We start from the raw sequence: 16,396 nt of genomic DNA, 5'->3' as shown, positions 1-16,396 counted from the left end.
TATTGTTTATTACTCAGGACTGACAGTAAAGAGGACTAAAATTAAAAACAAAAACTGTCTCAATTTATCCAGTGATGAACAGATCCACTGATGCATTTTGCAGTATCATCTCCACAACTCAGGTTTTTGCAGTTGTTCAGAACAAACGCCTTAACTCTAAGACGCTAGACTACACAGAGAAGTCCTTAGCTCCAGAGGGATGTGGTTTTTTGCAAAGCTGTAAGAATTGCACTGTTTACAATCTTTATTGGCTCTGAACAAAAATGTTGTCTTGAAAGCCTCCAAGTTCAGATTCTAAAGAAGGGCAATTAGAGTTTAGTCCCAAATGCATAAAATTTTCAACTAAATGTTACACAGATAACATTAATTTTTTTCTACTGTTTATATTCTTACTCAAATCTAAAAGCTTGCAATCATGAAAAGATGACAAGAAACCTACACAGAGAAACTATGCTGACACACGGACAACACAAGGACACCAGCGACACCATCACTTCCTTTCTGAGGGAAGATTGATTGATTGTATTTTCACCATTCACATATAAACTTCAAACCCTGAAAATAAATACCTGTCTTTGAGTGCTTCACAAACACCGCAAAGAAAACTTACCTACAAATCATACATTCAGCTACTCCATCATTTTCAACACTTCCAACAATCACCACTTTTACAAGTCTGCACTTTCACTGGGGCAGCTGCGTGTCAGCTACAGAATCAAGGAGCAGTAACGCTTATCATCTGTTAACACTTTCCGCTATCAAGTGGCTTTACCAAATACTGTTCTACAGATAGGAAAAGCTTAAGAGATGTGTGCAAAAGAATCGCTGTCAGACCTGATTCATGGCTTCCCTATCGTGGGGTCACACCACTACTTTGAAACCAACTCAAAACCAGCCAGAGTAGAGTTTAAATACTGACAATGGAATTCTGGTCCCTACACATATCAATAGGAAGAAAGACCAGAATTTCACCCCAATATATAAAACCTTGTACAGAAAAATTAGTACACAAAGTTTTTAAGAGCCAGGAAAAACTATAAAAAAAATCCATCTAAGTCATAAAAACCATTTCAATGTGAAATTTGTAAAATATCACCCTATTTATTCTCTAAGCTTTTCTAGCAACTTATGACTTTATCATAACATATCTGTAGAAATCCAACGATTAAGAAACAATAATTGTTTTCTTAAATTTAGTTACTTAAACATTTGCCAGTTTGGAAAGTTGAGCTAGAGTCTCTTTACAGAACAAAAAATTGCACACAGTTTTCAACCTTTTCACTTCTGATTCTCCGTGTCATTGAGGGTATGGCACATAACAGTCTGGAGGGGAGCCAATGCTGCTCACTGGGCTCCGCGTATTTGACTCATAAGAATTTGCAGCAACTCCAACCACGCCATCATTTTGAGGGGTCTCTCCTTTCAAAAAGTCATCATCTTCATCTTCAGAAGTACCCTGCATAAATTTAAAAGGATCAGTGAGAGCAGAAAGATACTCCAGGTCTCTATTAAGATTTGATAGAAGTAACAAATGCTGAAACTAAAAAGGGTATTTCTAAAATAAATTCTGAAATGTTGCAGTAATCAAATTTGCTTTTCAAAATGCACTAAGAAAGTTTACAAATTACCAGTTAAAGCTACAAAGCAAAGTTATTTTTACATGCTGTCACAGGCAGGAAAAAAAAAAAAAAAATCACACCATCTGAAGGTCTCAAAAACCTGACATAAGATAGACATGCTGCAAGAAGCTAAATTTGTTTACATAGGAGCTTCAGAATGGCATAATTTAGGATTTGGGTTGTGCTAGAATTGTCACGACTAGTTGGAATGGTAAAGAGAATTGGATTTACTCTCATTATGAACTATGGGAACTAAGTCATACCTACAAAGTGGATTTCCCAGTGACATCAGCACGTCCACATTCTAAATGTTCATAAACATTCACAGTGGTCCTGTGCTGCCAAACTAACTCCTCTGCAGATGAGGGGAAAAGCGCTCTTAATGCAAGGATGGACCAATCCCTAAAGCTTCCTAATTTCAATAAGAGTTTCCCCCAAATGTTTAGTGTATTCATGTCTACTAAAAAAAATAACAATCCTGCAATAGAAGTAGCTGGTAAAGATTTGGCAAAAGCTGAACTGCATTTTTATCAGAAAAGGTTACCTTTTTAATGGGTTTCTTCAGATTCTCAAGATCTTCAGCACTCAGCTCTTCCCAAAACTGATAAAGAGGATCAATAGTCTTCTTTGATCTGAGAGAGGAATTAAAACACAGTATGAGTTAAGGTATTTGCTAAAAGTCATATGTATTTAATTCTAATGACACAATATAAAATACTTGGCATTGTAAAACCCTCTATAGGGTTTTACAAACTATTCAGTTAATCTCTATGTAATCCCCAATTAATCACATGAAGAATATTATCAACATTTTGTTGATAAGTATAAATTACAATTGTTTGCTTGAGGAGTTCTGATACAGAGTCAGGTCTCCTAATTCCTTTCTGGGTATTGTTAACAGCTAGGCTACGCTCACAAACAAGCATAATTTTCTTCCAAATGTCTGGATATTGGATGGATAATTTTATTATTTATTAAAATATTTTTGTAATTAAATATATGCTATATGTATATTTGAGTTATTACATGCCAATATAATTATTAATAGTAATAATTTTTACTTCTAAGAAGTCTCCCTCCTGTGGAGACATTTTTTTTTAAAGAGGGAAAAAAAAAAGAGAATGTTACCCTCTAACATCAAAAACTAATTAAAGCATCATAGTGCTAGAAATTTTGAAAAGTTGAAAATAATCCACTATTCATTAAAAAAGCAAGGTATTTTAAATAAACTGAAGTCTACAATGAAGAAGTAATACACTCAAGGTGCAAAAAACCCAAAATCCAAAAAAAAAAAAAAAAAAAAAAAAGACACACCACCACCACAGCTCCAACAAAATATGTATTATACTAACACTGTATTTTCAGACTGCTTAAAACAAGGAAAACTACAAGAAAAGTCACCAAACATATCGACTAGATCTGCCAGGAAACTGGGTCTTGTTCCCTCTTCATCACTATCTGTCACAGTGGGGGTAAATTTCAACTCCAACCTTTGACAATTTCTGGTTAAAACATGCAACATGAAAGGTACTAAAGATCAGGGACGAAAATGAACTGTGGAAACACTGATGTTTTCTTAGTTTCAGTTCATTATTTTCTACAAGGCAGAAAAAAGTTGTTCATTTTTAAACTATACCTTTTGAGCACGTAGGGATCAAAGGGGAAGAAACTGTCAAGTGGATTGGTGCAAGTCTGCACAAGGTCACCCCCAGTGCCACTCCGAACAACTGGTATAAACTGCCTATTGTTCCTCTCAATAATTGTGTAGCAGAACACCAACTGGTATTTCCTTTAAAAAGGTTATAAAGAAAATATAAGCATTTCCAGCACACCGAAAGCAAGAATTTCAGATGGTATTAAAATACAAGGTTATTTTTTAACAAACATCACTTCTATCTTCCATTTTTCAATTGGTAGTAGGTGTCTTTAAGATAGTCACAACGTAAGGAGTCTATCTCTTCCTCTACAATCCTATAAACTTCACTCCAAGCAATCAGTTTCACAGTACTGTAGGATTTCATTAAACTCAACCAGAAACAAACTTATCCCACCTAGAATATGGGCAGTGTTGTATGAGTAGTCTTGGACAATATCAATACTGTGCCTAACAAAACCCATGGTTTAAGTACTGCGCTGTTTTCAGATACACACACAGACCTGTATCAAGCTGAAACTGAAATAAATGAGTAGGTACCTGGTAATGGCAGCAAACAAATTCACAACAGAGGGTATACAAATCTTCAGGGGGTTCAGCTGACACATGACAATGCGCTCAAAATTTAAACTCTGCAGATATGACAGACCTTGAAAATAAGAACAATTGACAAATATAGATTATGTATCAGAAATTGAACTTAATTTCTAAGCATTTCCAGTCTGACCAGCCCGCACTCTGCACACCACCACAGAAGCATATCCCAGGGCGCTCTCTTACAGTAGAGATCTAGCCCACAGTTTACTCAGCAGAAAAGCTACTGCAAAAATGGTAACCTGCAACAGCTGAGGGATCCTTCTAACACAGCCACTACACTTACACACCCATTATAGGGACTGACAGCCGCAGAGTCATCAAGCCAGATTATTAATTGAAGCTCACACTAGTTTTATACAGCTGGATGTTGTGGTGTAACTCCTGCTGGCTACTAAGTACCACACAGCTGCTCACTTACTCTCCTTGCCCCCGGTGGGATGGGGAGAAGAATCAGAAAAAGGTAAAATTCGTGGGTTAAGAACAATTTAATAATTGAAATAAATGTAATTGAAATAGTAAAAACAACTGTAATGAAAAGGAGAAAGAGCGAAAGGAATTAAATCCAAGGGGTGTGTCTGTGAAGGAAATTAAGTGATGCACAATACAGTTGCTCACCACTTGCTGCCCAATTCCCAGCCAGTCCCTGAGCAGCGATCAGCAGCTCCTGGCTGACTCCCCCCAGCTTATATACTGAGCATGATCTATGGTATGGAATGTCCCTTTGGCTAGTTCAGCTCAGCTGTTCTGGCTCTGCTCCCTCCCAGCTTCTTGTGCACCTGCTCGCTGGCAGAGCATGGGAAACTTGAAAAGTCCTGGATTTAGAGCAAGCACTACATAGCAGCAACTAAAACATCAGTGTTACCACCATTATTCTCATACTATATCCAAAACACAGCATTGTACCCACTACTAAGAAGAAAATTAACCCTATCCCAGCTGAAACCAGGACACTGGAATTCAAACATGCTCAGTAAGCACAGCCAAGTATCAATGCTGAGGAGTCATTGGTATTGTTTTCAACAGTGGGGGAGAAAAAAAAGATCACCGAGCATGGTAGCTGAACAGGTGTACAAGCCATCTCATTTTATTTAGAGCACAACAACATAAACTTGCCAGAAGATACCTGACTGAACTAACCGTTAGAAAATACATCAACAGTAAAACTTGCAAATGAATCCCAATATCATTCAAACCCGATATACTCACCTTTCCTTAAGTTGCCATCCAAAATTTGCTTATGACGGAAAATAAGTGTATAGAACACTGCCTGACATGTAGAATAAAATGGCCCGTGAACAGCCACATCACAGTAAGCATTAGCCCCTTTATCCTGGTTATCAATGTATTTATGCATCCAGTTCACCAGAAGATCCAGACATGCTTTTACTGTACTATAATGGAAGGGAGGGAAAAAAACAACAAAAAAAGGTGTAAAAATAGCACCCAAAATGGTGTTGAAAAGATGTTAAACAAGTATTCAAGGATCTCAGTGGTTATAAAAACATCAGTAAGAAAATCTCACTGTAAAAAAAGGAGATTCTGTTACAAACTTTCTCCTTTAACAGCACTGAAAACCCAGTCAGTGAAAGCACAAGACACCAGAAGGGATGAATCCACGAACGCTGCATGCAAAACGCACAGTAAACAATTAGAATCCTGGGCTACCGACAGTACAGAGAGAGATGCCTCCCACATTCAACAAGTAATTCCAATATCAAATTCAATTAAACATTAAAAGTCACCAAGGCCACCCAGACCGGCATAAAAATAGAGAATGTGCACATACAAAAGATGACATTTTCACCCATCTGCTAAAGTATTTTAATCCCTCTGTATCAAAATAGAACATTTGACTTCCCTGTCTCAGAGTCTACATAAAATGCTTAGCATAGGGCATTAATAGTATGTCCTTCTGAGAATCAGCTATACTGGGCACCCATGACTGCCTGAAGTCAAGACAACCTACCCATGCTCAGCATTTCTTGGTAAGAGAAGCCTTAAACAGCAAGTCATGAATCTCAGCAATCATTAGCCTGCATCCTGTAAATGCAAAAGTTCCCTGGAAACATCAAGACAACACTGAAACAGTATTGCAGAAAGGACAAACAAGACTATTGATTTAGGCTTATTGACAATGCAGTGGGAATAGAGACCACTGTGCGTGCATTCTGTGAATTCTGTACTTAACCTCAGCAATTATCATAAATTGTTTGGTTCTGCTCATATAGCAAAACAACTTACACAACTGGAATAAATTTCGCTCTTGCCAAGAAGCTGCCAATATAACTCCCAGCAGTCTGCCTGATGACTGAAGGATTGTTTGGATCATGCAGTTTTTTCCAAAGATGGTCTAAAAATGCTTCAGCCAACCCCTGGAAACAAGACACACAGAAATCATGAGCTGTTAATGCTGATGCCACTGTTTAAGTAAGAGATTCCTAATACTCCATTACCATAATTTCCATAACTAAACCATTAAAAAAACCACAAACTTCTACCTATAACTGTAGTAAATAATTACTCCTATGCATGATAGGAGAGCACTCTTTTCTGTGTCTTTTTCTATACTTAGCTATAGAAAGCAAATGGAACCAGAAGGCTAGGAAAGAGAGTCAAAAGTAGATACACAAGAAGTGTTTAAAAACAGGAGCATAAGGAGGTGAACGTGAAGTGTTTCTCTATCTCTTGTAGCAGAAGAGGTCAGGCACACCTAATAGAAAGAGCAAGACAAGTTAAGAGAAACAAAAGTGATTCTTCACCTTAAATGGTTATATTGTGGATATTTTTGCCACAAAGATTCATGACGTCAAAAATTCACATCGCTACAAAAAGCAAGATATCATGAGATGTTTCTCATTGAATTTGTTCATCATGGGCTGCTACCACAAAAGAACATCAGTTTTGCTCAGGAAATTACCAGACTGCTGCTGTAGGCTGAGACGGTATTCTAGCAAAGAATCATAAGAAGTTTGCCCCATTCTGATTTTCCTTCCAACACATTCACTATTCATGACTGTCAGAAACAAGATGTTAGCTGAACTCGATTTTTAGCTGCTGTCACGCAAAAAGTCTGCATGGGTTTTTTTTTTAATATACGGTAAAAGAAAGAACAATAGTTCGTTGAGAGAGATAGGAACATGGAGGCGGGGAAACAAACAGCAGACACAATTTTCGAATTGAAAAGCTGACACAGTATCTTTAAGATAGTTTTGGGATGCTGAAGAAACTTGCTGGAGCACTGTATCTTGGGTTCCAGAGCCCAACTGATTTTTGTAAAAGATGTCCATTAGCCAAGTTCCATCACACCAGCTTAGATTCTGTTTGCAGTGTATTAACAAATGGGAAGAACAACCACAAAGAAAAACTTGAACAAAGGAATGACAGAGAAAGTAAAGATGCTAACGAATCCTGACATACTATCTTCAGACTAGAATTACAGAAGAAAACAACTTTTTTTTGTAAACGAAGCCAAAAAAAAAGGATGCAGAAATGACAGAAGACACTATTTTAAGAACAGCCTCTACTCACCAATTTAAAGCTGCAGATGTAAAACATGAAATACTGTACATGACATGAAGCATGGGTTGGTAAAATGAGCGTGTCAAACACAGAAACCAGATCCCGATACAAATCCTTTGTGTTGTTGATATCAAGCTTGCCTACACAACAGAAAAAGAGAACAGAACAAAATGAGCCGTTTCAGGTGTTTTTCCTGCCCTCACGTTGAAAAAGTAGAATCTGTATCTTTTCAAACCAGTAAGAAATATTTAAAGAAACACTGTCAAGCTGACTTCCAGTCTTATCTGCCATCTAAAAAAAGTTATAGGAAGACCTTCTAGGCCATCACTGCTACAGCTTTTCATGGCTGTGTACATGGGAGTTTATCTGCATGCATGCGCACACGTGTATAAAACTAGCAGACAGGCAAACTTTGCAATAATGTGTTAATTCAGAAGAGCCAGAAGAAAACACTAAGAAATTAATCACTAGACTTGCGTGAAGAGACAGCAAAACGGTTTCTAAATATACTGGTTTAAATATATAAATTAAGAAATTCAAACCCCTAATAAATGCCAGTGTAAGACATTTCTTTCACGTTTTTTCCTGCAACACAAAGCCTTGCTGTAGCAATTCCAATTGAGTCATGTAGCTGGTTGTTTTAATCTACTTCCAGTCCTTGCGATAGTGAGAGGATCCATAATTCTAATATTCAAAGCAACACAGTACAGCAAATGATAAAACACTGTTGTTAATCATAAAGTATTTTAATCCCCCAAGTTTTGTAGCAAAATGAAAAAAACAAAACTCTCTTCAACCTTATAAACTGTAATGCCACAGTTTGGATAGAGTATCATGTTTATAAAATCAGAATGTCTCCAACTGAAGACCAAACCTTTAAAGTCATAAATGTATGTTCCCGTCCTCTGCCAATACAAGTGGGCAGGGGCAGGAATGTGAACTACACAGCCTGCTGATGGCAGAATTCTGCTGCTAAAGAGTGAGGGCTCTATCTTGCAGCAGCAGAAAGCAAGAACTCCTCTTATGTGTTTCTTACTTGTTAGCAAAACAATAAATGTGGTTGTAGTTCAAGTGTTCTTACCACCCACGTGGCAAACATCTTTAATATAGGAAAACAGGATGGTCATCAAAATGTCAAGGCGCTCTGCAAGCGGATGGGCCATTCTCTCACTACTGGAAGAGACAACTTTGTTTCCTTTCCTTTCTTCATCTTCCTCCTAGTAAATAAAATGGCAGTCAGACACCTTCTGCATACACAACATCATAAAGACAGCAATTACAGGAGAAGTAAAACTGAATGTCTATGCTAAAGTTTTGTATTTTTTTTTGTTAAACGCGGTATCTAATTATACAGCTTACTGTAAGCAATTTTTTGTAAACTAAGCCAACTGCCATGAATTCTTAATTAGCTTTATGTATAGCTGCTTGTGATTTTACGTAACAAAACTGATTCATTGCATTTATGCTGAGTATTTACATGAATAAAGTCAACACCCAAAGAACACATTAATCATTTGACAGCTATTCAGGTTTCAAGAACTGTAGGCAGTGCAGTAACGAAGCGATAATGTATTTCTACACTATCTTACTTCATAGCCACCTCAAAAGTGAAAATTTTACTAAAAAAAACCAAAAACTTTAAGTGAAACAAGATAGCCAACCATGTCAAAAAGTCCCTCCTCTGTAGATTTTTCCTCACTATCAGAGTTATTCGCAGTTTCTTCAGCATCTTCAATATCTTGGTGTGGAGTACTAACCTAAAGTTGCAAACAAGAGATTCAATTTTTGTAAGACTGCGACAATAATATGAAACCTTGTAAGAAATGACAACATGAGTAATTTCTAGACTACATTTTGTCCTTGACTAAATGAATATTTTAGAGGGAAATTATGTGTATGTAATACACAAACATACACTCCAAACAGCCTGAAACGTTACCTTCAGAGTATCAGCTTTCCCAGACTGTTATATGCTCCAAAACAAAGACTTAAATCATTTTCAATGCTACCCTCCTGTCTTTTTTAAGAACATAAATACCTTTTACTTCAAAGGGATGATAAAACCGTTTAACCACACAAAGAGAAGCACATTCTCTGCACATCAGCACTGATGACCATGAAACAGTTATTTTGACTCTGGCATGGAGATTCCACGCAGGGTACACCAGTATACATCCAACAGTTACCCTCAGGTATGGGAACATCTTCAGATTGAGAATGGGAGTGTAAGTGTGGTTAGTTTTATATTCACAATCATGAGCACTACTGTTGTTGAGTTTAACACTGAAGCATATGTAATTTCCTCCTCTGCATATTCTAACATCAAGTTTCTTTAAAAAATGATACAGAACAAACTTACATCCAATTTTAACAGCTTTTCAATAATAAGCTCCAGAATTCGAAGCCTCAGAGTTGGAAGGTACACCGTAACTCGTAGCAAGTTATGAACATAACATTCCTACAACACAAAATTAATTGATATCTATAATAATGTTAATAGAAACTCTATAATTTCTGCCACAGATTTTTAGAAAACAAATTTCTTAATTTGTTATCTAAAGAGCCAGAAATAGGTTTTAACAGACTGTATTCAATCTAGATTAAGTTAATGTATAAGCCAAACATCAACTTTCAATTGTTAAGCTGTGTTATCATTAACTTCTTGATCTACTATTTCCATGCAAGTTTTCCGAGCTACTTCTAGATTGAATGAGTATAAATACTCTATATGGGAAGTTACTAATTTCCATAGGAGTTTATGTCTAAACTTTCTATAGGAAAAATAAGACAAGCATATTCCTTGTTACATCTAGAACCAGCTCTAGTAGAACCGCTTAAAGCGATACTGAACATCATTCCAGGATGTTGTAATATATCAACAATTCTAAATTCCACAGGTAAGACTCCTCAGAGTAGTTCTAATTAGAACTACAACAGGTTAACAGACAAGTTCTGTGAGTGTGCCTATGCCCACCCATGTATACACACACGCACAAAAGAACTCATTGCAACTTTCGCACAGCAAAACTGACAAGTCAATATATAAAAGTAGGTGAAGTGCCACATTTAAGTACACCATAGTCTCTTTGTGTATATGCATTATAACACAACCTTTAATTACATGAACACATATGATTTTTCCACAGGCTATCTCGCTCACTCAGTACATAAAATGGATAGTGTTAGTTTATGAGAATATATGAATTGGAAATATTTAGCAAAAATGCATGGACCACATTTTTATCACACTTCATTCGGATCTTACCCTGAAAACACAGTTACAAATATTTTCACAACTTGCTCCTCACTGAGCTGCTAAATAAATAATCCCATAACACCACTAAGAGCTATTATCCCCCTCATTTTGCACACAGGGAACTGATGGCCAAAGTTCTTGGGTTTTAAAAAAAATTGAAAAAACTAGCACAGTATACAAAGAACTCTGGAGGGGTTTCAGCACCTGGCGAGTTTGAACTACAGCTCCAACTGAACTTGGCTGGTGGAGCAGGGCTCTGCCTTTCTGTAAAATAATGTGTCAACATATCAAGTTGGAACAAGTACCTATAAAGATCACACAACAACTGTAACCTGTCAGAAGTTTCCAACTTGTTTTTTACCACATATAAGCACTATACCAAAGATGAAATAAAACAACTTAACACCCTACACTACCAGCAACTTAGATTTCACCTGTAATATTCATTGCTTTCTGTCTGCTTATCATAAATTTCACGTTGTTCTCATAAATACTTTCCAGTTTTGACAAAAAGTGAGACAGGTATCCTACCGTCTCCTTACTATACAACCCTGAGATTCATCGCCAAAGAGGTCCATCTTGTGCATTGATTAAGCAAGCAATCCTGTGGAAAAGATATGCAGCTATGTCATTAAAGACTAGCATAATGCTTATGCACAAGGAACTTAAGTATGCTTGGACAACCTTATACTAAACAGACACACACACACATACACAAAAATAACAATATAGTCAAAAATCTGCACTCAACACCACCAAATCAGTTGTCGTACTACAGTATATTTATACATAAAAACCCACAAGTGAACAAATAAACAAAAACATACACAGCTCTTACCAGAGTTCTCTCCGATTTATTAATGAAAGGAAAGTTTTCCACAAGTATCGGCATGAGAAATTGCGGTGTCCTACAACATAAACAACAACCAAACAAAAAAACCCCACCAAACCCAAAAGTTACAGGTTATTACAAGAGCAAATACTGAAACTCCAGCACTCTAAAGACAGACTGAAATAAGCTTATTTCACAGTAACTTTCTTTTAAGGTAAGTAATTGTGTAAAATCTGGTTTTGTAGGGATCACCGAACAGATAATAAGCAGCGCACTTTCACTGTGGATTTGTTGTGGATTAGAAACCACTTCAAATATGCTGCTATAAAAACAAATTTTCCTACTTTCTGTTTCTATTAACAGGATTTTCAGCTACTGATGCCTATGGAAATTTCATAATGATTGGAAACAGCATTCCACCAGTTAGTGAGTATCAGGAAAAAAAATCATGCAATGAAAATAAGCATTATACTTCCAATTAACAGTAAAAAATTGTAATTCATCAGTTCACAAGCTTTAAATCTGCAAAGAAATGGTGTAAAAAACTCCATGAGATCATATACTTACGAAGGAACATATCTTGCAACAGTTTGCAATGCTCTGTGACATGTATTAAAGTTTTCAGAAAGGTCTAGAGAAAGAAAAAAGTACTCTTATACATTTGGTTACAGAAAACTAAATCAGGAACCAGCAAAAGCAGTTCATATCAATTAAACATTCCAAAGATTCCCAAAGAAATTGCATTTGCAAAAAAAATATTTTTTTTCTTGTTTTCAGTTGAACTGCCTTACTAGCAAAATAAGCACAAAAAGTAACTCCAAATAAAATTCACGGCATCACAGTCAAACTCTGAACGTGCTGCCAGCTACAAGGTCAGGTATTGTTGTTACTCATTCTCATACTGAACGCTAAATTTGGAAACCCAAAATCTATTCTAAGATACACAAGTATTTAGAAGATATTTTAAATCCAAGTCTGTAACTAGATAAAATCTATTAAAAGATTATGCCTCATTTACACAAGAGTCCAAAGAACAGCTAATGAAGCTTCTGTAGCAGGCTTTTTTATCCAAATGGTGTCACAAGTGAGCAGCAGAATACTTAGGTCGTCACAAGCAGAACTGAAATTTATTCCAGCATTTAAAATAAGAAAACATAAAATTCTTGAAAGACATTTAGCTGTTTGCCTTATCAATAAACAAACACACTAATTATGTGGCATTTTTGTTATAGTATTTCAGTGTATAATAATGTGTATTTCAGCTTACTCCAGGCAGACAACAACAAAAAAAGTCAAGAATCCCCCAAACTACCTAGTTTTATTGAGGTAAATAAAATGGAAAATGAAAAACTCCTAACTTTTCTTTGACTTGGAAACAATCTAGGACTATGAATGTTTTCCTGTGTGTTCAGTCTTATTCCTATAGATACTGCGCCGACAGGAACATTTCGAAAGTAACAAGGAGTGGGTCACCACACCACTGATCAGAGTACAAGAAAGTCTTTAATTTGGGAATTCAAGGATATACTGTTTCTTAATGTTTTACATTAACTCAGCTAGGTTAATTTTGTGAAAATGGAGCAACATGCATTGTATACTTCTTTAGTAAAGGTATTACAGCAGCATATATAAGCCATGCTTCCCTTATACTCACTTTCATCATCATCATCAGAATCTGAAATATCCACATCGTCTTCTGTGATGGTTATTCGAGCTAGCAAGAAGTGAGATTATTGTGTCAAAATTGTACAAGTCACACCAGTACTAGTTTCAAGGCCACATCAAACACACTGGACAACTGAAGCTCATCAAGACGACTGCTTCATTCACGGAACTAAGAGGTTCTTGAGAACATCTCACATGATCCTCACTGCAGCTTTTGGTTTTTTAGTAACAACATTATATGGTTCATCCCTTTCCAAGACACCTTCATAAATGGGGTCTGTACTACAAACCAGAATATGTCCTCTGAAATCTAGGTTCATAAAACTACCTGTATCACAATTCAGCTATCCAAGTTAAGAAAGTAATCAATGGGAAAAAACTCCAACCCAGTAACGAATTGTGTCACGCTGTATTTATACAGAATTTACCTAAGAAAGGCTTTTTGATAAGCAAACAAAGTAAGAGAAAAGTAACTTACCGGGGACAAACTGTGATACAATCATCCGAAGGCATGGCCTAAGGTGGACTGTTTGTGCTGACACTAGATTGCCAAGAAAACCCAGATATTCTTCTACTACCTCTTGGCTTCTTCTCAACCATGGCAGCTTCTGAAAGTAAGCAAAAACCAGGATGTCAAAGAAAGATGCCTGGAGTATTAAACTCTTAATCTTCCCATGTAACAAACATATTTACCAGCAAAATGCTGACCAGTTGTTCAAGCTCTTTGGTCAAATACGCAACGGAAGCTCGAAATTCATGCAGCCAATTAATGATCTGGACATCCTTAAAATAAGCAGAAGAAAATAGGTAACTATTCCAGTAAACAGTACTGCTTTTTACTAGAAAATAACAAAATCCTTAGAATTCAAAGATTAAGTTTGTAAGTAGAAATTATTTTCACATTAACATGCAAGGAAATTCTTTGAAGTTTGTGTCCTCACCAATCAAAAGTTCTCAAATGCAAGAATAAAGGCATACCAACTCCTACACCAGCAGCCTGCCTGGAAGGCTTAAGACTGAGCAAAGCATGGAGACCTCACTCACACAGAACATACTTAAAACAAATGGCATTCCACCTTAATTGTCTTTTCTTTTTGCTCTAGTTTAAGCAGAGGGGACATTCAAGACCTGAAATAAGAGAGACACTGAAACAGTAGCAAATCTACACAGAAAACTTTACAGTGGTTTTGCCTGTACACTCAAAAAGGCCTGATAAGAACAAAGTATTTTACAAAATGTCCTCTTTAAAAAGAAAAAGGAATTCCATATAGCATTATGCTTCCTGCAGCATTCTTCTCATGGCTTTTGTGGTTTTGTTGAAAGGAACGCACAAAAAAGAAGAGAAAAAACAGGACAACAAACGTAGCAGGTATTCACAGATATACAGAAGAGCTGTGAAACAATACTTCTTGGTATGACTAAATGCATGTATCTTACTGCCTAATTGAGCAAGTATTTAGTGAGAACATAAGATAAAAACTCATGTAACTTAAAAGCTGTGAAAGTCAGAAACCATGGTTTGAACTACAGAAGCACCTGTAAAAACAAGCACCAGTGACCTAGAAAGATAGCATACAGAACAAAGACCCTGTCACAAATCAAAGTTTCTCACTAGAGCAGAGTCAGTAAGCACTCATCAAGATCCTGCATATAAGATATATACACATATTGACAGACAATTGTTCGTTGGGGTTTTTTCCATTTAGGCGTTTCCACAAAGCAAAAAACTGTTAAATGCAGCTAAACATTCAAAGGATTTGGGTAAGCACCAGAATGACTCGTCTAATGGTTACACTCTGACAAACTTTAAATCATCAGACCTCATGTCACCCAAACTCTTACCTTTATGTCTGGATCTGACAGCTGATGCTTTAACAACTCAAAATCCGTGGTATCACCCTAGCAGGGGAAAGAAAAATAAATAACACTCCTGTGTTTTCCAACAAAATACACAAATGTCATCCACGTGTCTGGACAACCCGATACTGCTGAGCAGGAACACGGAGAAGCCGAGGAAGCCGCAGGAGGCGGAAGCGGGCGGTAACGCCGCTGCCCCCCGGGCCCCCGCGGCCGTGCCCCGCCGGGGCTGCGCACCCAGCCGGGCGTCCCTCGCTCTGACTCACCAGGGAAAGCTCGGTACCAGCACCGCCACGCCGGCCGCCTGGCACCAGCTTCCAGCGGTTTTTCCCTGCTGTTTCAGGCACAGCCTTGTGCGAGGGGCAGGGAGCCCTCCCGCCGAACGGCGCCCCAGGCACCTGCGCCGCGCCAGCCCCGGAGAGCCCCGACAGCCGGCGGCGCAGGGCCGCGCTCACCTTCTCGTACTTGAGCAAGATGTCCGTCAGCGACCCGCCGAACCGCACCGTCTTCTTGGGCGGGGAGCTGATGAACTCGTCCCCCCGCAGCATGGTCGCAGCCCCGCGCCTGAGGGAAAACGAAGCCGCCTGAGCCCCCGCGGGCCTCACCGCCGCGCTCGGGCAGGAGCCACCCCCCACCCGGGCCCGGAGGCCCCGCCGCGCACTTACCTTGTGGTGGCGGCCACCCGCAGCCCGCGCCCCGCTACCGGGGCAGGCGGCGCCGCGCGCCGCGCCCCCCGCGCGCTGCCTGCCTGCGCCGCCACATGCCGCACCCGGGCGGAAAGAGCGCGCGCCCCGCCGGAAACGGGGAGGGCTGCTCCGCTCGCACCATCGAGAGGCGGCGGCTGGAAGGCACACAGCCGCTCTGTGCCGGCCCTCGGTGGTGCGGGAGGACCGAGGCAGGGCGGTGGGCGGGCGCTTTCCCGCCGGGTGCACGGCCAGGGGAGCGGGACCGGAGCAGCGGGGAGCTCCGGCGGCGCCACCGGGTCTGGTTTAACGTTGACGCAAGGGGAAAAACGAAACGACGCGAAGCATCGAGTCAAGAGTCAGTCGGTGGGGCCGAGAACAGGCGGCGGGGCTGGGCCTGGGGGCGCGGGGGCTCGCTGGCACGGGGACCTGCGGCGGCTGCTCGGCCTTTGCACCCGCCCGGTGTGGGCTGGGGCTGCAGTCGGGCCCCGTCAGCTACCACGGTCCTCAAAGACTCCGAACAACATGTGTTAGAGCCTGCTCTGCCTCCCCCCTCAGACATGGCCTGTACACACACCCGTGAAAATCGTGACCTGCATAATTTGTTTCAAAGGCCCTGGGGTTTTTTGTTTTGTTGTTTGGTTTTGGTTTGTTGTTTTTTTTTTAATACATGTCAACTGACTGCATAAAGGATAGAGCAGCTTGATGATCACA

The 16,396-nt window shown here is 39.1% G+C and overlaps 1 protein-coding gene across 2 annotated transcripts; it reads right to left on the bottom strand.

The window, feature by feature from the left end:
* Positions 1 to 200: 200 nt before the first annotated feature.
* RRN3 (RRN3 homolog, RNA polymerase I transcription factor) lies at positions 201 to 15,822 on the bottom strand. Of its 2 annotated transcripts, XM_055806193.1 has the most exons (18): positions 15,665 to 15,822; positions 15,455 to 15,563; positions 14,985 to 15,041; positions 13,836 to 13,925; positions 13,621 to 13,750; positions 13,132 to 13,191; positions 12,045 to 12,108; positions 11,484 to 11,553; positions 9,749 to 9,847; positions 9,051 to 9,146; positions 8,471 to 8,606; positions 7,399 to 7,529; positions 6,112 to 6,242; positions 5,077 to 5,261; positions 3,814 to 3,922; positions 3,256 to 3,408; positions 2,164 to 2,251; positions 201 to 1,456 (listed from the first exon to the last, which is right to left on the bottom strand). In XM_055806193.1, the coding sequence occupies exons 2-18, from the start codon at positions 15,545 to 15,547 to the stop codon at positions 1,298 to 1,300; spliced, it is 1,851 nt and encodes a 616-aa protein (XP_055662168.1). In that variant the 5' UTR covers positions 15,548 to 15,563; positions 15,665 to 15,822; the 3' UTR covers positions 201 to 1,297. The 2 variants fall into 2 exon arrangements, with proteins under 2 accessions (XP_055662168.1, XP_055662169.1); XM_055806194.1 differs by lacking the exon at positions 3,256 to 3,408.
* Between the last annotated feature and the right edge of the window lie 574 nt (positions 15,823 to 16,396).

This window comes from Falco peregrinus, chromosome 5, assembly GCF_023634155.1.
Source record: "Falco peregrinus isolate bFalPer1 chromosome 5, bFalPer1.pri, whole genome shotgun sequence".
NCBI lineage: Eukaryota > Metazoa > Chordata > Aves > Falconiformes > Falconidae > Falco > Falco peregrinus.
This window is presented reverse-complemented; position numbering and strand designations above follow the sequence as displayed.